The sequence below is a fragment of the Paramisgurnus dabryanus genome, chromosome 14 (genome assembly GCF_030506205.2).
Source record: "Paramisgurnus dabryanus chromosome 14, PD_genome_1.1, whole genome shotgun sequence".
Taxonomy (NCBI): Eukaryota; Metazoa; Chordata; class Actinopteri; order Cypriniformes; family Cobitidae; genus Paramisgurnus; species Paramisgurnus dabryanus.
This window is the reverse complement of record NC_133350.1, coordinates 4,698,073-4,722,013: the sequence shown is the minus strand read 5'-3', so window position 1 is coordinate 4,722,013 and position 23,941 is coordinate 4,698,073. Positions and strand designations below refer to the sequence as shown.

Sequence of the window (23,941 nt, the reverse complement as noted above, 5' to 3'; positions counted from 1 at the left end):
TTTTGGTAACTGAAAAGCATACAGCTAAATATTCCTCAGGAACACCAACTACGACAGCCAGCATGAAGACCCTTCTGTCCGTAACGTTCATGGTTATGGCTCTTTGCCTGATCTCTGAGGCTGTGCAAGTCAAGGTATGCTATTTGTGTTTTACTTGTCCTCCGTTTAAACCCAGGGGAGAACTGGCGCGAAAGTAACACGGGACGAAGGCGATTTTCTCCGAGCCCTGATAACATTTGCATTCCAAACTATGACCGCATCTTTGGCACACAACCCTTAACAGAGCTGAGAAATATCGCGTTATTTACTCACCGTTTTGGGCGTGAAGGTTCAGAAAGATGTTTTCAGTCATAAGACGAGTAACGTTAAATTCCTAAAGCGGTCTTTTTTTCTTAACAAGTTGTGTTTCTCGTTTCACGTGTTGCAGTACTGATCAACCAACTAACTTGCAGGTTATTTAGTACTCTAGCACATCCTGAAGCTTGCATCCTAAAGAGTTTTCTCTCATCCTGAAGAGTTTTTCAAAATAAAAATAAATCTGGTTTAAATGTCAGGAGTTTCTGTCACGCAGCTAATACTGTGGCACTAGGCTAGTTAGACTTGATTCAGCACCGCAAGAACCGATAGCCGGATGACGTCAAAGTACCGCGAGAGCGAGACGAAATTAGATTTCTCTAATCATTCTCGCGGTACTTTGATGTCATCTGGTTGTCAGTTCTTACGACGCCACATAGTCGAACAACTTGAATTATATTGAAAATGTATATGATTATAATTTTTTCATTTTTATATTGTTCATACTATTGAAGAAATATTTTCTTAATTTAAGTTTGTACTGTTGGGTTGCTTTTGAAACAAAAAAAATTAAATGTAAATTCTAATTTGTAATGTAGTTTACTTTTGCAAATAAATTACAATATATTTGCATTTACATATTAACAACGTCAAATTCATGTATATTTACCAAAAACAAGTGTAACACATTTATTTTGTTCTGTTATTCTGTCAAAAGTAACACTGTGCTGCTTATGTTTAAAGTGAAATTATACTGTACTCGTTTTACATTTGTTTAAAATTTCACCTGGTATTGATAGACCACACCTGTGAGTTGGTGACCATAGCAAAAATTTCATTTTCTCAAGAAACTTTCTTTTTTAAAATGATGTTTTTTGAAAAATTGTACTTTCGCCCTTGCTCTCCCCTAAAGTCACTGGTGATGGTCTTGAATATGAGATCATTACTGCTTCTTTGATAAACTACACTAACAATATTTTTTGTATGATTTTATATTTGTAATACTGTAAGAATTGTTACAATTGGTTTTGTTACTGAACCTATTGAAGTACAGACTTTTGGTGTACCTTTATTACATTTTTTTTTTTTATGATTAATTAAGTGATTTTCCTCTGAAAATTATAAAGACCAATTTATAAAAGGTCTTTCCACTTTCAACTACTGCATTGCTCTCAATACACCATGAAAATGAAAGTTAAAATGAAACTGATTATTTTATTTTTCTTATTTTTCCGCAGGAAGGCAACTTCACCTTTTCATTAGAATCTGTTAAAGTTCTCCAGCAGCTGACAGCCACCCACCCTCAAACACAAACCGCTACAACACCAAACCCTCCAACACAAAACCCTCGCCTGGCCAAGACAAGCTACTACTCTGTGTGTAACGATCCCACCCTGCCCCAGGAGTTTGTGCCTTTGTGCATGCAGAAAGGAGCAACCATGTCTTTTGCTAGACTTGGTAGGTTTATTTCATATTTGATGCTTCCTGATTTTGTGTGTATAGCTTTGAAAGAACAGAAATACACAATTAATAAATACTGTTGTATTGCCTAAAATAACAATGTTTTCTGTTGTTACAGCTTCTGTGCCTGTGGATCTTTGTGAGATCTGTGCTTTTGCGGCTTGTACCGGATGTTAATCCTCTTCAACATCTACTGGTTTTATCTCACTCACCTAATTGGAAGTTCTCGTAGTTTTGTAAGCTCTTTCATTGAGCAACCAACAAGATATTGTCGTCTTGACCATACAAACATTAAAAATGCTGTAATAGCCCAAATGGTAAAACTGAAAATGGCAGCAGACTGTTTTTGAACTGTTACTTACTGTAAACTTGCTTTGCACTTACGTGCCTTTTTGAATTTCCATCTTGTTTTGTTACAGCTTATTTCATTTATTTAAGAAAAATTTGTTTTATTTTTATTATTTCTATTTCTGTTTTGGGTGGTTTATCCTACTTTGTGTGTGACAGTGTCTTAATGTTCAATAAAATGCTTTCAAAATTCTGATCCCGCCTGTGAAACTTTGGGTAACATCACACAATCTATTTGGGGCGGTTTCCCGGACAGGGATTAGCTTAAGCCAGGACTAGGCCTTAGTTTAATTAGGAAATATAACTAGTTTTAACAAACATTCCTTACTAAAAACAGTACTTGTGTGCATTTAGGCAAAACATAGGGCATTAATGTATTTAAGATGTCAGTGCAAGTTGTTTTCAATTTGGATGGCTCTTAATTTAATTGTAGGACTAGCCAAACCCTGTCTGGGAAACCGCCACTTGAGGTTTAGAGACTTATTCATAACCATAAAATTGTGATTATTGACGGACTAAAACTAAGCTTGGTTAAACGATAATTTATAACATGAAAAACACTTAAGTTAATGATTTTATTGATACTACTCTTTATTATTCTTCACCAAAAAATCTTCACTTGGTAAAAAGCCGGACCATAATATTATCTTGCATGAGTGACAACTGGGTCAGTGCCATGCAAGCATAAATATTGGGACTTTAGCATGGTTCTTTGATTTCGTGTCATCTCCAAAATTCCAGGAACAGCTTATCTGTAGCTCAACTTCTGACAAGATAACCACCCCATTTTAGGAGCTGCAGACATTTTTGTTTGGGTTCGTCATTTTTTCAGAAAAATATGGGTGCATGTTAAATACATTTTAATGCTGCTACATGTTGAAGAAATGTAATCGTGCGCTGGTCCGTGATGAATTCTGAGTCTGAATATGTTGAAGTAGCCTACCTGGTAACATATCAATGTCTCTATGCTTTTTGAACAAGTATATAAATAAACTTGTTTTACAAAACTTTCCTATACATGGGTCATATATTGCTGAAAACAGGAGTCTCAGCTTTCATGTGACACATAGACCGTTCGGTTGCATTGCAGCGTTAAATGTAAGCTTGATTTCAAATGAGAAAAACATGACTTTCTGAGACCGAAATTAATCAAATCTTTGACATGGCCTTATTTAGGGAGTAGTAAAGATATCAAGGGGATATTTCACCATGTTCTTTACATTATACCAAATGATTTGACATAAAAAATAACCAAAAAAATAGCTTTGTTTTCACAGGCAAGGTCACAATTGCTCTAATAGCATGGGATGTTTTAATGCAGAAATGAGAAAATTTACACAGATCCTCTTTATGAATCTAGATGTTTTGTGCTGAGCTTATATTCACATGCCTATTTTTTATTTAAAAAATGACTGCAGTAATTCAAAATGTTTAAGACTTTTGTCTCTGGTTATCCTAAAACCTGGGTAAACTGAATCCTGGGTTATCTGTTCTTACACAGTTCAAACACTGTACATTCATAAATCCTGGATTAACATTCGTGTTTCATCCGTTCGTAAGACAATACATTGCTCTTCAAAATGCTTTAAACGTATGCAATGACTTCTTGATGGGGTCATGTGGGCTGTATCTGTCACTCATGAAAGATTTATTGAATACAGAATGAGAAAAACATTGTGTGAGTAGAGTGCATTAATATCAAAAACTTTTCACTTCCCATTTAAATTTTCTATTTTGCCGTGAACTATTTGACACAAATGTCCTCAGGTCATTGAGGCGTGAAATACGTGTCTTGTGTTCAAACAGGATGTGACTGTGAATTCAGATGCGTGATTGAGAAACCTTTCTGGAAAGTGTGTGCGTGTGCCATAAAATAAATACACAGTACATCAGGACCTGGTCATTAGTAGTCCATATAAGTTTGGAAAATTTATGGAATACAAAATCTGATTTTGCCGCTTTTGATAGGAATCACCTGTGCTCTCAGTAAAACAGCTGATTAGTCCCAATGTACTTTTGCTTATTCTCTATTCTGGTTGATGTGAGCCCAAAAGAACAGAGGAGGTCATTGATGGCATGGTAATTTACTGGTTTTGAAAGCTCTGTTGAAATGGTGTACAAGAAAGTGGAGAGCACACCATCCCTTTCAGCTACTGGAACATTGCTTCGCTTTGAAGGTTTCGATCATTAGGAAAGACCTCCATGCAAGTGCTGCAAACCCTAAAGAAATCATTATTCCTGAATTGTAGGTGAAATTAATAAAATCTTCAAAAGCAAAACACTGGCTATGGTACATTTACGCATTTGGCAGAAGCTTTTATCCAATGTGACTTACAATGCATTCATGTTATACATTGCATGTGTGTTCCTTGGGAATCAAACCTATGAGCTTTTGCGCTGCTTATACTATGCTCTACAATTGAAGACACTTAACTTAAATCAATAACTTACATATATGTTGCAAAATTTCCCTCTGGGATTAATAAAGTTTTTCAATCAATTAATCAATATTATACTGCAGTTCTAATGGATTTTATTTGACTCCTAATGATGACCCAGTGATGAGTGATTCTTAAACCCCAGTGCCGCCCATAGTCTGCATCATGGAGAATTGCTCTGTAACCGTGATAACTTACACACAACTAGAGGTGAAGACTGATGATTCCCAAAAGAACAACAGAACAGTAAAATACAAATAAATGGTCAAATTGTATCGTGCCTGGAGCAACAATGGTCTGTTTTTCATTATTGGTTAAATGTCATCCTGTCTGCAACCCCATAAATGTGGCCAATGTCTTCGGTGACAACTTTCTTTAAATCTCTTTGTGTTTACTGAACTGACGCGAATACAATATCCTGTTAGGTTTTCTCAGGATCACATAGATGTAGTTATGTTTTCATAACACAAGCTGGTTGCACAAAGAAAACATTATTATGAACCTGTGACAACAAATTTATTGATAAACAATAGAGTCAGTGGCTCTCAAATATTTTTACAGTCATTAAGCATTTAAAAACATTATTTTTTATGAATATTATTTATTAGATGCAGATTCATTTTAATGTTAATAATGTCAAATGATGATTTTTATCACTTTAATATTATTTATTATTTTTATATTTTCCTGTTAATTTGCATTTATTTTAAAAAGCACTATAGCAATAACGCATGAAACCTATTTCTGCAGTTTACAGGTCTTAACACAATCTACAAGTGTACAATCTATTCTCTAAAGCCGCCTTTCCACTGCACACGACAAACGACGGCCGATAAGCCGGAAGTCATTCATTTCCTATGGAGAGTCGCAAAGCGGATGCGTGAGGTGCCGACCATCTGCGGATGCGTAAATATCGGATCCGTTTTGACGGTTGGATGCGTTAAAAAATTTGAACTTGTGCGACTAAACCGCATGCGATATGCCGACCGGAAGTTATGTTTTTCATTGTATTCCAATCACAAACTGTGTGTGAGGTGAAAATGATTAATCCTTTTGGTTTAACTTTATTAGTTACACTTGAATCCTTAAAAAAACACTATTGATTACTGATAATAAATACATTATTAATTTAATTTGTGTATGTAATTATTTTAATCTTGTCTTTATATGTTCTCTCAAAAAAATATTGGCAATCTTTGTCATATATGCATAGCTGTTTATTGTTTCATTCATTTGCATTCATTTATTTATTCCACCATGGTCAAAATATTAGAATGAAGCCTCTTGCGCTGGAATGAGCTTCCCTCCCATATACGATTAAACTGAAACTTCATTACGACTGCCACTAGGGGGAGAACTCCGACTTTCGTTTCCGTATGTCGTGTGCAGTGGAAAGGCGGCTTAAATCCTATTTTCCAAGCCAGCCAGCTGACAGCCAGCCAGCCAGCTGTCTTGTAGCTACTCATAAAGGATTCATTTATGAGATTTACTTACATCCTATGTATATCACTCAATCACTAATGGGGTTACAAATGATTCATCAATATAAGAGCTATTGAGAAATGCTGACATGACATCCTCTTGTGTTATCATAGAGTTCAAAACATTTAAGGGGCTCAGATGCAAAAGCCTCTAAACGCCTAACCGAATGCTCTCGGCATGTATTATACGCAGTGTTGGGGAAAGTTACTTTTAAAAGTAATGCATTACATTATTAAGTTACACCCCAAAGAAGTAACTAATTGCGTTACTTGCTGTAGTTACTTTTCATGAATGCTTATGTTTTTATTATGCTTTACTTTTTAGTTACTTTTGCGTTACTTTTTCTTGGCTGAGGCTTGATCTTAAACACTGAGGCTTGAAAGTTATTGATGAAAAGTTCTGCATTCAGAAATTGCATATTTCATCACAAAAATGTCGAGCTCTGGCCTGCCATCTCAGTTTCTGACTCAAACTGTTTCCACACAGGCGTTTACACATAGAGTGCATAATGTGACTATGTTTAGTTTAATTCAGTACATCATTTTTTTATTTTAATTAATTCGACTAAAAAAGTAAATTTTTTGCAAAAGTAACTCAAATATTAATGTGTACATTTATAAAGTAATGCGTTACTTTACTCGTTACTTCAGAATATTAATATTATTACGTAATGCAGTTACTTGTTATGCGTTACCCCCAACACTGATTATACGTTCATCAAATACATTCGCTTAAAGCAGGGGTTCTCAAAGTTTACATTCAAAGGTCCAAATCTGAATTCTCATCATTTTCATAGGTCCGGAAAAAATGGTTATTACAGAAATTGTCAAGCATAGTAATAACTTTATGTAAATCATTTGTTTATATAACAAATCAACACAAATAGTTTGGGAAAAACAACAAAAATGTTTTTACTTTAAATGCAAAATACACTTGTTAGTGTATTTTGCATTTAAAGTAAAAACATTTTTTAAGCATAAACACAAGAAATATGCCAAAAGTAACCAGGTGCAAGATACAGAGCAACCTAATGAGAGAAATGCCACTGTTTGTTTTCCATCAGATGCATAAACCATGGCAAAAAAAGTGTGGTTGGTAGGCAGAGACACTGACCAAAATTAGGGGGTGCACCTATAAATTGGCTGATGATGCTTGCTATGCTTCTCAATGAATTACGGTGAAATACCGCTACATCCAAAAGCCAGGGGGCGCTCTCGGGCAGAAACTTAATATGCGCTGCAGACGAAGAACTAGACACACGCAGCTCCAGGAAATGTCCTAAGGATATATTTATATTGCTGTTCTTCAAACCTTTTCAGGTATTTTCATGATAATAAAGAATATGTATGAAGATTATGTTTGACGAGTGTTGCTTTTTCAAATGCATGTTTTAAACGAATCAAACCAACAGTGATTTCAGATTGATAAGGACTTAATGATCAAAAGCCGTAGTACATGAAGCAGCTGTGCATAATATCTGGGTGTGATGGCTACAGCGTGACACAGGAAATTTTTTAATAACTCGTTTTATTTTCGGACCAGGAATACTCTTAAATCTAAAAAGAAAAGAAAACTAAACGAATGGTTTACAAGTTTAATATGCATTTGTAAAGTAACAAATGCACACATTTAATCAATCACATAGAAATTAATGCACTTGTACTATGAAGTGGACGCGGGTCCGGATCAAGTTCCCGTCGGGTCCGGATCCGGACCGGAGTCCGGACTTTGAGAACCCCTGGCTTAAAGCAACACTATGTAGTGTCCATGTAAAATGACTTACAGCTCCCCCATGTGGTTGAAAAGCGCAACAGTGCCTGGTATCAGACACTCTTCTGCAGGCAGGGGGAGGGGCGGGGCTGTGTGCTCTACCCTCCACCGCCACTTTCAGAGTGTGCTTGTAGCAGCTAGGAGGTTGCTCAGGTTGCAGCAACAGTACAATTTGTCCAGTTAAAAGTTGTTCTATCACTGAAATAATTTTAGAGAAATTATTTAAAGGTAAAAAAACTACATAGTGTTGCTTTAAAATCTGCTTACTCCTGGCCTCAGGTCATTCAGAAATACTGGTTTGTTGCACTGAAAAAAAAAAAGATTAATTCACTTTACTCAATTTTTTAAGGTAAGTGGTGGCAATAAATTTATTTAAGCTACATTTAAACAAAAAAAAAATTAGAAAAACTAAACAAGAAACTTTTGTTTAAAGGTGCAGTGCGTAACTTTTAGAAGAATCCCTTGACAGAAATGCAATATAATATACATAACTATATTATCAGTGGTGTAAAAAGACCTTACACAATGAACTGTATTGTTTTTATTACCTTAGATTGAGACGTTTTTATCTACATACACAGAGGGTCCCCTTACATGGAAGTCGCCATTTTGTGCCACATGATTCTATGATTCGATGATGACGTGTTTGTCCTGTGGTGGCTACCGTAGCTTCTCTATGTGTTTCAAAAGCGAGGGCTGAGCTGCGGACCAAGCCGTTGGTTGCAATTTGAAACCTCACCACTAGATGCTGCTAAAATTTACACACTGCACCTTTAAATGTAGCTTAAATAAATTGATTGCAACCACTTACCTTAAAAAAAATGAGTAAATTGAATGAATAATTTTTTTCAGTGTGGCAGAATCCATTAAAGGCGGGGTGCATGATCTCTGAAAGCCAATGTTGACATTTGAAATCACCTAAACAAACACACCCCTACCCTAATAGAATCTGGACTTTCTTTTGATAGAACCTCCCCACACATATGCAATCCAGGCAACGATGTCGGTAAGTAGACACGCCCCTTACTGCTGATTGGCTACAAGTGTGTTTTGGTAGTCGGCCCGACACCTAACCGAATGCTCTTGGCATATATTATAAGTTCATCACATGCATTTGCTTAAAATCTGCTTACTTCTGGCCTCAGTTCATTCAGAAATACTGGTTTGTTGGCAGAATCCATTAAAGGCTGGGTGCATGATATCTGAAAGCCAATGTTGACATTTGAAAGTGTGTTTCAGTAGTCAGCCCGATTCCCTTTTCCAAAAATCATACACCCCGCCTTTAAGAATCTGATAAAAATGCTAATTTACAAGAAAATGTGCACAGATGGACTTTTGCATGTGCTCTTTCATTGACAGATGTGTGGATATGCATATACATTTGCATATTTATAAATGTAATACAATTTCTTCCAAAGCTAAAGTAAAAGGCATCACTCCTGAGACTTAGAGTCTAACACAGAGACTGAAAAAATGAGATCGCTGATAATCTTCCCCATTCTGGCCACATGTTTCATTCACAGCTCACAATGTGTGCAAGTTACAATGAGTCACAACCATCACATTCCCACGATGTGAGGCTGGTACAAATTTGGTTTTAATGCAAGACATTGACAATAGTAATCATCTTTTTGATCGTACAGGGTAAAAATCTAAGTGTTTTATATAAGTTTTATGTCTACATTTTTTTCCAATGCTTTTAAATGCTTTATTTACCATCTTCCATCATGTCAGAAAAAATTGTGCAAATATGGTCCCAAGCTGTCACTAGGCCAATTACACTTTAATAGGGTCCTAATATGTACCATTTAGGTATAGATATGTATACATTTGGTACCAATATGTAGCTTTGAGGTACTAACATGCATTCTTTGAAAGCAAAAGTGTAGGCTTTTTGAAAGGGTACCGCTCCAGTGACAGCTAGGGACCATTTTTTGACCATTTTTGCTGACAGTGTAAATTGTGCGTGAGCAGGTAAATCCCACAAAAACATCTTCTTTTGGGTATTTTGGGTGAAACATATGTTTTTTATATCTATATACCTATAAAGATGATTAAGCATATACATAGATACATTTCTGGAGTAAAAGTACCATATAAGAGAACATGTTTTCAAGCTCTCAATGGAGTTTTGAAGACTCGTGTCTGTGTTCAGACAAGCAATGTTTGTAATATTTCTCTGTGGATGTCATCTTTCATGGCTTTAATTATGATGCCTTAATTGACAAAAATTGACAAAACTTGTTTGTTGTACCTATTTTCCACTATTTACGTGTGGTTTAAATGGACAGACAGCGATTTAGTTTCTAATTTCCGTTTTAATCAATGTAAATGGTGGCTAATGGGAGCCCTTCACTTTCATCTCTGTACATCCCCTTTAATGACACACAGGCTACCTGCAAGGCTATAATCTTAGATGGACAGTTTAATTGCGTCATAAATAAAGTCTTCCTCTTTATGACTGGTTTATAACAGACCCATGTGGAAAAATTGCTTGCAGTGTGGGAAAATAATTCACATCTTGGATACTTATTAGATGTCTGTTATGCAGGACATTATGTACTGTATAGAAACTTTCTGGAGTCTGACATGAGTACAAATCCTCTTCAGACCAATAGAAAAGCAGCAGTGTGTGCCAAGCCTCTACTAGAAGCTGAACAAAGAAATTGATACATGTTTGAAACAACATGGAAGTGAAAAAATTATGAATTTTCATTTTTGTGTGAACCGTCTCTTTTGAAGTCTGTGTATGTACTACTGCTCAGTGCAACAGTTAACACGTGATTTGTCATAGGCTGTCATGACGCACAAACAATTACAATCCAAGCTTTTTCCCTCTGTGTCATACAGCAGCATCAATGGGCTGCCTGATTTCTCTCTGGGTCGCATTTTCTCTTCTTGCCGGCGTTAGGCAGACAGGAGCGCTGAAATGTAATCACCTTAACTGCGACACAGGCACACAGCACTCGCCATTATGGCTCTAGCAGTAGACCTGATCAAAGGAAACTGACAGCCTATAATATTTGTCCAGTCACCGTGCATATATTGCTTGGTCTGATTGATTTTAAAATTCAGTCAAGCATATTTGTTTAGTTTGGCTAGAACTAACAAGGAGCAAAAAGACCCCTAGTAAAGTCTTCAATGTTTTTCCTACATAACAATGAGCATAGATGCTCACTAACCATCATGATGTTAATGAAGCTTGTTAACCAGTGTTGCTTGCTAGTTAATTTAGTTAAAGGGATAGTTCACCCAAAAAGGAAAATTCTGTCATCATGTACTTACTTTTATGTTGTTACAAAACCATATAAATTTATTTGTTCTGATGAACACAAAGGAAGATATTTTGAGAAATGTTTGTAACCAAACCATTCGTGGACCCCATTCACTTCTATAGTAGGAAAAAATAGTACTATGGAAGTAAATGGGGTCCACGAATGGCTTGGTTACAAACATTTCTCAAAATATCTTCCTTTGTGTTCATCAGAACAAAGAAATTTATATGGGTTTGTAACAACATGAGAGTGAGTAAATGATGACAGAATTTTCATTTTGGGGTGAACTATCCCTTTAAGAAGCCAGTTAAGAACACCAACAATGCTAGACACAACAACACATGCTTTTCAAGATGTCAAGTGTATAGCAACAGACAAACATAACCCAGATAGCAAATGTTCTGACACAAATCTGGGCAAAATATGGCCATTTTGGTTCTTTTTTGGGTTACATTTGGGGTTTCTGGAAAGTTGTGGGTGAGTTTTGGGATAAATGTGGTAATTTTTCTGGTTGATATCTGGAGATTCCAGGACAGCTATGGCTGATTTCTGGAGGTGTAAAAAGGTTGCGGCTGAGTACTGGTCTGCTTTTGGCTAGAATCTGGATAACTTAAAGGAATATTCCATTTTCTTAAAAGAAAAATACAGATAATTTACTCACCACCATGCCATCCAAAATGTTGATGTCTTTTTTAGTTCAGTCGAGAAGAAATTATGTTTTTTGAGGAAAACATTGCAGGATTTTTCTCATTTTAATGGACTTTAATAGAGCCCAACATTTAATACTTAACTCAACACTTAATATTTTTTTTCAACGGAGTTTTAAAGGACTATAAATGATCCCAAACGAGGCATAAGGGTCTTATCTAGCGAAACGAATGTCATTTTTGACATCTTGGGTCTTGAGTCTGTGCAGTAGCGATTTCGGGACCAGTCCTGCGCAGTAGTGAGCAGGAAGTAAAGCCTCGAAATCAAGCCCCTGCCTCGCTCTCGCAGAATACGCATATCACAGATGTCAATCATGACGTCACAACACTGTTTTTATAAAATTAAATAACTTACTAAAAATAAACTTATATTAAAAAACACTTGAATTTACATCAGCGTGCTAAAACCTACAGTAAATGACAGAAACCAGCTTCGGAAAAAAGATAATTGAAGTGTAATTAAATTTTTTAGTTGGTCTCAAGTCCCATTGAATTACATGGCGGAGACGGGGTTTATGACCTATACTGCGACCAGTCACTGGGGGCGATCGAGACTTTTTAAACTTCACTTTTCAGGGCTTGTGCGGCACGCTTGGTGCCAAGCCATTTCTAGCCCTTACAAATTTTGTTATCTGTGACTGAATACTTCAAATTTTGAACAGTAACATTTCCTTTGGTGAGCTCTTGTTGCCTAATTGCCTAGAAATGTCTCGTTCTGGTAATAGGCAACTTATTATACTGCCAATATCAACACTAGACTTTTCTGAATGTGAGAGTATATAGGCTACCCATGAGAGAAGATTTCAGAATTCATAGAAAGCTATATTCTCAGTAAATATAATAGAAGTTCATTAGAAAAGGGAGGCTGACCTTTTCTTGGTTCTGTCAACAGTAAAAAATAATCACTCCTACAGTACAGACCCCTGTAAGATCTGGGCCAGTGCTGCCTATATCGGCTGTTCATAAGCATACAGTCAGAGCCGGCCCAGCTACTAAACGACACTTGCAATTGCAAAGGGCCTCGTGGCCAGCAGAGGGCCCCCTAAAGTCACTTAGCTAGTGGTTGAAAAAAATCATTCATCAAAAGTAACATAAAATATATATAAATATTCATTATTTATTATTATGGCAATGTTAAAACGGCTGTTACTTGTTATTATAGTTATTATGAAAGTTCGCTAATAAGATCTCTTTCTTGCCGAGATTGATTGACACACAGCATCCAGCGCAGCAGGCAATCAGTGCCCGCGATCTATGTGCAGGCGAGCATCCCGCCCACAGAACGCAAAGTTGAGTTGAGCCGGATCGCTGATACAGACGCGAACTTTTGCTGTTGCTTTAAGGACAATTTCTTTAATGTTATGTGTGTTTGGGCGTAAATGCGAAGTAAGTGCATCTTATTTGACTTCGGTAATGACCAAACCTGTGTTCTGTTTGACTTCTCTTTTTTATATTTGCCATCATAACGTGAATTGGTTTATTAAGCTTAATAATTAATATTTAAACGGTTTAACGTGGTAAATTAATTCTGTTACGCTTATATTTCACGTATGCCATTGTCATTTCTACATATTTATGTCATTAGTGTAATTATATTGTTAAACGTCTGAATTTAAAGTGTTTTATGTGTAAGAGTAAACAAACTCATGCGCATATGCGTGGTACATGCCCAGACAGCGAACTGTTTTTAAACCACCTGCTAGCCTTTGCAAAAGTGTATAATGTCACGGTTCAGTGTTTAATATTTAAACTATAGCATATGACATACAGTAGCCAGCTTTGTTAGATTAATGTTATGAGTGCAATGTTAATTGTTAATCTTCAATTATTAATATTATTTGCAAGTTAATTGTTGTTATCCACAAGCCTATGTTTGTGTCAGATTTAGCTCATATCAAAGCCTATTAACTATTGTTATGCTATTTACGTAAGGGATAATATATAGTGCGGCGGTTGTTATAGCGAATGTTAGGTACTTTTAATCTTGTTTGTGGTGTTTTAGATATTATGGTTAATGTTGTTTATTTGAAAAATTTTAACATTTAAGTGTTATTCTATTTATTATTTTATATAATATTTTATTTAAATGTTATTCCATTTACTCTATTTCATTCAAATTATATATAGGCTGTTGTTTGTGCCTCTTAAACTCTGGTGTCAATTAAAGATGTTTCTTTGATGGTCAGTGAAAATCACTTTATCAGTCTTTTTATTCAGCAAGTTCATCAGGGTGTGTTCATTGCACTGCACTGCCATTCAGTTTAGTGGTATCATATTTTTCTGTTAGACATCAAACATGGAACTCAAATCAAGAACTCAAGGGGGCAGTTTCCCTGACAGGAATTAAACTAGTCCTAGACTAAAATAAAAGTAGGCTAAGAGCTGTCCAAACTGAAAAAAGCTTGCACTGACATATCTTAAAATACACCAGTGCCCTTTGTCTCAAAATCCACACAAATAATGTTTTTAGTAAGGCATTTTTGTTAAAATTAGTTATGTTTTCTAATTAAACTAAGGCCGAGTCCTGTCTTAAGATATTCCCTGTCCGGGACCACCCCAAGGTCTTTTATTGTCATTCTGTAGGCTACATGTTGCCACATAAGAACGAAATACGTACTCAGGACCAGCAATGTAAAAAAGATCATTAACATACAGTATACATAGAATAATTAAAACATCATTTAATAGACACATTTAAAAAAAATAACATAGTAGATATAATATGTGCAGTATAGTCATAAGGTAGTCATTGCTTTTCTTTAGGCCTTACTTAAAACGGTCAAAGGGCCCCTGACCAAATTTTGCTTAGGGCCCCCAAAGGTCTAGGGCCGGCTCTGCATACAGTCATCCAATAAACTCTACATTAATGTTACGTGTGTACATAAACGCCAACTGTCATCATTTACATCCCTGTACAGAACAGCAGTATTAAAATGCCTTGTAAACAGGGTCAGTTAAAAGCTGTAGGTCAGTTATAGCTTTTTTATTAACAAAATAGGTTTGTTCGACTTCATGCAGCGCCACAAGAACCGAGAAGAGAATGACGTCAAAGATCCGCACGAGCGATTTGAAAGCCTGTTTTAAGTTAAATGAGCCTTACCTTCGCAAGTCATAAGCATATTACAACAATTTACAATTAATTAAGAATAATAGTCAACTTTATTGACTATTATTGACTATTTATACTATTAGAGATTTAAAGAAAGTTGTCACTTTGTTATTCTGAAATAAGACGGTATTTATGACGTGTGCAGCCAATGCGACCTCCGGAGGCTGCGGCCATAGTTCACATTGAATGGAGATACTGCCCCCTAGTTAATTTAATGTAGGCTAAACTCAGATAATTATGGGGGGGTTCCGGAAAGGGATTATCTTAAAACAATTAGGAAAATAACTAGTTTTATCAAACTTGCCTTACGTAGACGTTACTTTAGTGCATTTTGAGGCAAAACAAAGGGCACTGATGTATTTTAAGATATGTCAGTGCAAGTTTTTTTTAGTCTGGACAGCTCTTACATTTATTTTGGTCTAGGACTAGTTTATATAGGAAGCGAATTCTGCCATATTCATAAATAAATAAATACATAAATAAATATACAAGGAAATGTAAAAAAAAAACTAAAATACAGAAATAAATAAATAAATATATATACAAATATATAAATGTATAAATAAATACGTGTAGACATAAATATATGTATACATAAATAAATGTGAAAATAAATAAAAGTAAAAATAAATAAATGTATGAGTAAATGAAAAAAAATAATAGTGTGAAAAAATACAATTATACATAAATAAAGAAATACGGGTATAAATACTCATTAATTTTTGTTTTTTTATTTCCTTGTTTTTTTATTTCCTTGTATATATATTTCTTTATTTCTTTATTTATTTTTGTTTTTTTACAATTCCTTGTATATTTATTTATGTATTTATTTATTTATGAATATGGCAGAATTGGCTTCCCATATACAATAAGGTTCATTAGTTAACATTAATTAATAATGAGCTGCACTTATACAACATTTATTAATCTTTGTTAATGTTAATTTTAACAATTACTAATTCTTTATTAAAATGTTGTTAACGTTAGTTAATGCACTGTGAACTAATATGCACAAACATTTAAAAGCTTTATTTTTATTAACTAATATTAACAAATATTAATAAATACTGTAAATGTATTGCTCATGGTTTGTTCATGTTAGTTAATAGATTTTACTAATGTTAACTTATGAACCTTATTGTAAAGTGTTACCCTTAAGTGTAATTGCTTTTAGTAGCATTTAAAATGGTATAATAGCTTTCAAGTTCGTCTTTATTTGATTGTGAAAAGTTTTACAATGTACAGTTAATTAATTTTAATTAATATTAACGGGTTATTTGATTTAAACAACTATTATTCCTTTTTTATTTTCCAATAAATATTACTGTAGAGTTGAATTTTAAACTGCTGAAAAACTAGAAGTGTTTGTTAGTGACACGTGGTAGACACCTTGCATATACTTGTGTCGTACACTAGGGGTCAGCATTGTCTCAAATAATGTTTAGCTCTGCCACTGATTCCCATCACCGGAATATTAGAAACAGGTGTTTAATAACGAGGCTAAAATTGAAAGTAACATTTGCTTAAAGCAATCTTAATATTTAATCTGGATGTTATGAACATATAATACTGGGCTTGACTGAGATGTTCCCGCTCCATCTTAAAATGCATACGTTTGGGTGTACTTGAGGATATAGGTTTTAAAATCTCATGATCAGTGTTTACTTGTATATGTGTGCATGAACAATAAGAATATGTTCTCAAAATGAAAATAATAATAATCCTGACGAATAAGCATGCATTTGGTCAAATTAAGTTTTTGTTGTGTTTGGCCTTAAAATAACCCATGCTGTCAGTCTGCGCAGTTTACATTTCAAACCAGAACCGTATCAAACAAGCATCCCCCCAATTTCCTGTCCTAAAACGTCAAACAGGATTTTTCCATCTTCCCCAGCGTAAAATGAGAGTGATTCCGGCAATCCCGTATATTTTGTAATACTAAAAGGGAAAAGATTTGTTTTGAGCCAGATGTAAAATATCAAAGTTATGTTTGCGTGGGGAACTGAGATCAGGCTATTTGTATTAGTTTATTTTCATTATGTTTCACATTCAACAGATGAAGGCAACTGATCTCTTCCCCCAGGATTAGAAAGTAAGGTATTATTTGACATCCTTGCTTATAATCAATTACTTTTTATGATTATCAATCGACCCAGAGGAATTAATATCAAGCTTTTTAAATGAGAGCCGAACCCTAAGGAGAAATCTTCAATTTGTTTCTCAACTGAAATACCCTTCTTCTTCGTCGTCGTCATCTTCTTCTTCTTCTGTGCATAAGTTAAACTAATTATGAATTTCTTAATGGAGAACACTGCAAATTCACAATTCAAACCAGCAGTTGTCGTCTTTTCAACAAGGTTACTCAAGGATATCCCAAAAAAATCACTTCCTGTCTATCCACATGGACACTTGGTTTAAATACACACAACGGTGTACTTTAATTCAACTTCGCTGTGTCCATCTCAGTGGGTGGGTTTTCTAAGTTGAAAACTTGGAAAGCTTGACCCGCTGTGACCTTGGCTGCCTGGAATCATCTTACTGGGAGCAATGTGTGCATACAAATTCAAGCTAAGCAAATTAATAGCAAATTGATGTTCATGGTAAAGTAAACAAGATTTCAAAATATAACCCAGAATAAATGTCAGACAGAGGGTATAGGTTGTGTAAGAACAGATGTGGTAGAGCATGGTGTTAGGGTTGTGGGTTCAATGCACTGTAAGTCATTTTCAATAAAAATAAAAGTGTCGGCCAACCAATACATGTAAAAGTTAAAAGACAGATTCTCAGGAAATTTCACATATCTGCCTTGGAAAACCTCTACATCCTATTTTACACCCTTATGTCTTTATTTTATGTACAATGGCATTATACATGGGTATGTGGATGATGACAGCTGAACAGTAACTGCCCTGGGTATTGGAAACACTTTAAGCTCTTGATCTTTTGACCTCTCTTTATATTTTATTGCTCTTTTATTCTCTTGTGCGTTGTCATTATGGGCTCGATTGTGTTTGGTAAGCTCTTTATATTGAACTTCATGTGTCTTTGTGAAGGAGGCATTATATAGTTGGGTGGATTGATGCGTTTTTCCCCTCCCAATCAAATCCTTCAATATATTTCTCTAGCGATCCATTTAAACAGTCAGTCAAAATAATGACTTGTTATTTTTCTGCAAATGACATCGCTGTTATGCGTTTGATGGAGGTGCATGCAGTCACTTTTTCATCTTAATGGTGTTGTGCTAGGTTGTTATATTGTGTTATAATAAAGTGCAACGTGATAAAGTAAACTAGCCGCAAGGCAGCAAGATTACTGCGTTATCTTGCTGGGTAGCCCCACCCACATGACTTATCATAATTATAATGATCAATTCGTTTTACAAAGTGAATTCAATACAGTATTTAACAGTAATCTACAACCCCAAATCAGAAAAACTTGGGACACTGTAGAAATTGTGAGTAAAAAAATAAATGGAATAATTTACAAATCTCATAATCTTATATTTTATTCACAATAGAATAAAGATGACATATCAAATGTAGAAAGTGAGACATTTAGAAATGTCGTGCCAAATATTGTCTCATTTTGGGTTTCATGAGAGTTGCACATTCCAAAAAAAGTTGGGACAGGTAGCAATAAGAGGCTGGAAAAGTTAAATGTACATATAAGGAACAGCTGGAGGAGGACCAATGTTTAGGAATAGGAATGTTGTCCCATTCTTGTCTAAAACAGGCTTCTAGTTGCTCAACTGTCTTAGGTCTTCTTTGTCGCATCTTCCTCTTTATGATGCGCCGAATGTTTTCTGTGGGTGACAGATCTTGACTGCAGACTGGCCATTTCAGTACTCAGATCTAGGGATGCACAGAAATGAAAATTCTTGGCCGAAACCGAAAACTGAAAATGAGGAAACCAAGGCCGAAAAACCGAAACCGAAACAACGAAATAAATTATTATGCCAATTATTAGTACAAATGCATTTATGGCTATCACTGTGTACTAACTTTACTAGGGGTGTGTGACAGATCACAAAACTCACGGTTCAGATCACATTACAGTTTTTGAGGCACGGATTGGATTATTTTTCAGATCAGCAAAAAGGGGGTGGGGAAAATCTAATAACAAATAAAGAAATTACAAACATTTATAAAAAAGAACAAAGCTGCACATTAATAAGGGCTAACATTAGCATTAGGTACAGAAATCGAATTAAATGAGTCATAACACTGAGTGCGTTTACATGCACAGAATAAGCGGATAACTATCAAAAATCTGCTTATTATAGAAAACAGTTTTCATGCGTTTACATGCAAATCAATAAACCGGTTATGCAGACAACTGCGTTTACATGGTACTTGGAGAATTATCAGTTTTCTCGCAGGCAATGACGTCACCACCTATAGTACATAATAGTCGAACAAAAAGCCAACGGCATATCTGTCTTAAGCTGTACTGTTGTATCTCTTCTCGTGTCTACAGAACCTGTAAATGTAACATAAGCTTTTATTTTCACAGTTTCTCTGCCAACTGCTTTAGTCGAGCAGAGACTTTTATACGTTACTTTGCGCTTACTTCCGCGTGTGACGTTCATCTTTCATACACGGGGATATGCGCACATGGACAAAACCGTGAGAAAGCGGGTTAAGGTGTTTACATGCCACGCGAAATCGGCGTAATGAGCAAAAAACTACCTGTGCCGATCGGTTTTTGCTTACGCGGTTTATGGGCTTTCCCCGAATAAAGAAAACCGTTTTACGCGTTTACATGACCCCACGTGTTATTAGTTTATTAAGCATAATCGGCGTAAGACTGTGCATGTAAACGCACTCACTGTCTTTATTGTATAAATTAAATATATTATTATTTTTAGAGCTATTTGTCTCTTTGTTAGACTTAAGTAGGTTAATTGAGGTTACTGTCTCTTTAAATAAGCAGAGACTGGTTTATGACTGTAATCTATACATACACTTAAGACATAAACAAATGTTTTATTAGAAAAAGAATACTTTGGAGATAATTTTGTTTATATGTGCCCTGGCTGTCAATAACAGAAAGATTTTACGTTTGCTTGTTTGCTTATCTAATCTACACAGATGCAACAGTTATTTTTGCAAATCATAAATTGTTACACTAAAAAATATTAATACATGAGATAAGGGAAATCATAGTGGTGAGCATTGTGGTGATAGTTTTTATTTATTGTGTGGCTGCGTTAAAAAATTCTCATGCAAATAACGATTAAAATATTTTCATAAGTTTGTTGTGTGGCTGTATTACGTTTATTTTATGTAAATAATAATTAAAATGTTTTCATAAGAAACCTTAATGTATATGAACTTGATTTGTGAGTGTACTTTGGGGTTGGACCTTGCTTGTGTTTCTTGGGTCCGATTTCAAAGCCCCCAAACCCTTTCAGCGGTGAGGGTGGATGCAGCGATGTCCTCTGCTGCCGTCTGTGTAGAGGCAGATCCGCCTCCAATTTCACGGCATGGCCGATTTATGCTGGCAAGCTTGGGATTCCCCCGTCTCCTGACATCATTGTAGCGCTTTGCACAACGATGGGGATGCCAGCTGATGAGACTGTGGCTATTTCCTCTCACGCCTGTTTAACCTACGCTGATTTGGGCGGGTTTCTCCTATCCCCATACAAAACAACTTCTCTGTCTTTGACTGCTCTTACAAGAACGTGGGTCTCCTCGGCTGTAAACCGCTCCTGGCGTGCGCCTGGTAAATCTGTCATAATAATAGCAACCCACCATGGAACTTGCGCCCTTGCGTTTAAAGGGAATGTTGGATAGCGTTCTGATTGGTTTATTTGACGTTACGCCCAAACCACACCTATGAATAATGAACCTACTTCAGACCAACCCCTTATTGATTTGCGCCCGGCGCAAGAGTTATTTCTCACGCCGGGAAAATAGCAACAGCGCCCAAGATCCGCCCACAAACTCACTTGCGCGTTGCGCTTCGCACTTGCGTTTCAGATCGTTAAAATAGGGCCCATAGAGTTTAAGCCGGCAACGGCGAATGGCACGGTGGATTGTGTTCACCCACATTGTTTTCTGGAAGTATTCCTGAGCCCATGTTATGATTTCCATTACAGTAGCATTCCTGTATGTGATGCAGTGCCGTCTAAGGGCCCGAAGATCACGGGCATCCAGTATGGTTTTCCAGCCTTGACCCTTACGCACAGAGATTGTTCCAGATTCTCTGAATCTTTAGATGATATTATGCACTGTAGATGATGATAACTTCAAACTCATTGCAATTTTTCTCTGAGAAACTCGGGACAACTATTTTTTCGCCGCATTGGGGGAATTGGTGATTCTCTGCCCATCTTGACTTCTGACAGACACTGCCACTCTGACAGGCTTTTGTTATACCCAATCATGTTGCCAATTGACCTAATAAGTTGCACATTAGTCCTCAAGCTGTTCCTTATATGTACATTTAAATTTTCTTGCCTCTTAGCCTATTGCTACCTGTCCCAACTTTTTTTTGGAGGTATAGCTCTCATGAAATCCAAAATGAGCCAAAATTTTGGCATGACATTTCTAAATGTCTCACTTTCAACATTTGATATGTTATATATATTTTATTGTAAATAAAATATAAGTTTATGAGATTAGTAAATTATTCCATTCCTCTTTTACTCACAATTTCTACAGTGTCCCAACTTTTTCTGATTTGGGGTTGTAGTATTTACTGATTGATTATTGTTGCGAGGTGTTGCACAGTTTAGGGTAGAAAGACTAATTTTGTCACAGGAAACATGCATTGTGTCTTACACAATGGTATACATTTGTTTATAGGGTGTAGTGTTGAGCTCCAGCCCTTCCATGACCTTGCAGAGTAGTTAAAATGCATTTACTGTATGGCTGATTACCTAAAATTTGGTCCCATGAGCAAGGATTGCAGACTTTTAAATCACATACAGTACATAGCCTATAACTATACAGGTCATGTGTGAGTCAAGTAGCAGCTATATTTTAAAATGAATAAGAAGTCGTACATACATTCAAAATGCTGAGGTTTTGATAGTGTTTTGATCATGTTACATTACTTTATTCTGGCGGCAGGCGCTGCGGACAGCGTAGTCGCAGACGTCATCAGCGTCTGACCGCGGTCACGAGCTCTTTGCGGTTGCTGCTGCATTTTGCTATGTGAGGAATTAAAAAGTCTAAGAAATGCTCACAATATTTCCAAACCCCAGTACGGTAATGTGCAGTTAACTTCCTCTGTGTAGAAAATGTATGGTTTAAAATGTGACCGTCTCGACGTTATATTAGTAGAGATTTCTAGATTAATCTTCTTGGTACAGTACAACGGCAAAGTTCGCCAGAGTTCACGGGGGCGCGGAATCACACATGCTTACATATGAGGTAAAATTTTATGCAAAAATCTGTTCCTCTAATAATTTTATTTAAACATATTTTTTAAATCATTATTGAACATTAAAATCAATAAAAAGCTTATGTCATTTTTGTTGTTTATATACTTTATGGATTTAAAATTACATTAATTTTATAGGATAATGCAGTTGTTGAGCAAAATGCATTAATAACACAATTAAACAACTCATTAAACAAAACCTAATTGATATAAAAGTTAGTCAACACTTTTATTTTACAGTTTTTTGCATGAAAGCAGGGGTGCTCAGATTGTTAGAAATGGAAGTTCCATAGAAAAGACTGAAAGCTCTATAATATTTAGTTTGTCTGTGTATGCACAAATTTCTGTGAGCTGTGCACATTGTGCCCCCTTAAAAAAAATTGGTGCATGACGCCCCTGGGTCAAATGTATATATTTTCAAGGTTAACTTAACCCAGTGGTTGGCTTTGTTAATGCTTAACCGAACTATGAGTTTACACTTATATTTATGCATTTGGCAGACACTTGTATCCAAAGCGGCCTACTGTGCATAACAAGGTATTGTATCACTATAGCTTCTTTCACACAGTAATTCTGGTAAATTACCATGAATTTACCAGAATGAATTTACCAGAATGAATTTACCAGTAAATTCAAAAATGTGCTGTTCACACATGCAGTGACGTTCCGTCTTTTTACCAGTAAGACATCATTCACACATCAGTATCAAAATACCGGTAAACTCGGAGAGAAAGCGGAAGTTACCTGTGGCGCGCGGCCGGCGAGCTCCGTCCGTGTCGTATTTGTAAACGGCGGGTTATGACTTAATATCCACGGTCCGTATTTTGTTGTTTTCACATCTGTGGCAAGCGGTCGCGAAGTTGCTCGTGACCAAACAACATTGCGTTAGGCGGCGTCAAACGGAACCTGCGCGTTTGCACATTAGGCTTCACAGATGGTGTGCTAAGGACGTTGGCAATTTGGCAATTAGATGGTAAGCTGTTTTAAACAACTTTGGTGAAGAAATGTGGATGTTAACTTCAGGTGTGCTCGACTTTTAAGCAACATGTGTGTGGAAACGTCCGTAAACAGTCTGGGGGAAACCGCGTCACCTGTATAAAAAACTTTCTGATTGGCCCGCCCGATCTGTCAGCGCGGTCTGACGTCATCTAAATGCCGGTAATCCTATATTTTTCGTTCACACACAGCGCTTACCGGCAAATTACCGTTAATCTTACAACCTGTCTTACTGGTAAATTGGGAGCACTGATTTACCGGAAAGGTTCTGTTCACACATGACATGTTAACTGCAATTTACCAGTAAATTACCAGTAAAGATTGTATGTGTGAAAGGGACTTATGTGTGTTCCCTGTAATCGAACCCAAAACCTTCTGCCCTGCTAAAGCAAGCTCTACCACAGAGCAACAGGAACACAAAGTTATATTTTTTGGTCTGTTTGAGGAACTCTCTGACCAGCATCTAATATAAATATAAGCATTAATATAGCGGCGACATTGTTTGTTTTCTTTTCAAGCTATAAGATATAAGACAAATATATAAGTGCACATACTAAATCCTTCCAGAGTCTCTGGTCGTTAGCGGCTGGTGATTGAAAAGATCTCAGGAGTTTCACTAACAATCCCATTTGAAGGACAGATTGAAGAGTATGGTAGTAGATAGAGATTAGA

The 23,941-nt window shown here is 36.1% G+C and overlaps 1 protein-coding gene across 1 annotated transcript; it reads left to right on the top strand.

The window, feature by feature from the left end:
* LOC135719414 (guanylin) lies at window positions 1-2,254 on the top strand. The gene is made up of 3 exons (XM_065242101.2): window positions 1-134; window positions 1,533-1,752; window positions 1,874-2,254. The coding sequence occupies exons 1-3, from the start codon at window positions 63-65 to the stop codon at window positions 1,930-1,932; spliced, it is 351 nt and encodes a 116-aa protein (XP_065098173.1). The 5' UTR covers window positions 1-62; the 3' UTR covers window positions 1,933-2,254.
* Window positions 2,255-23,941: the final 21,687 nt, after the last annotated feature.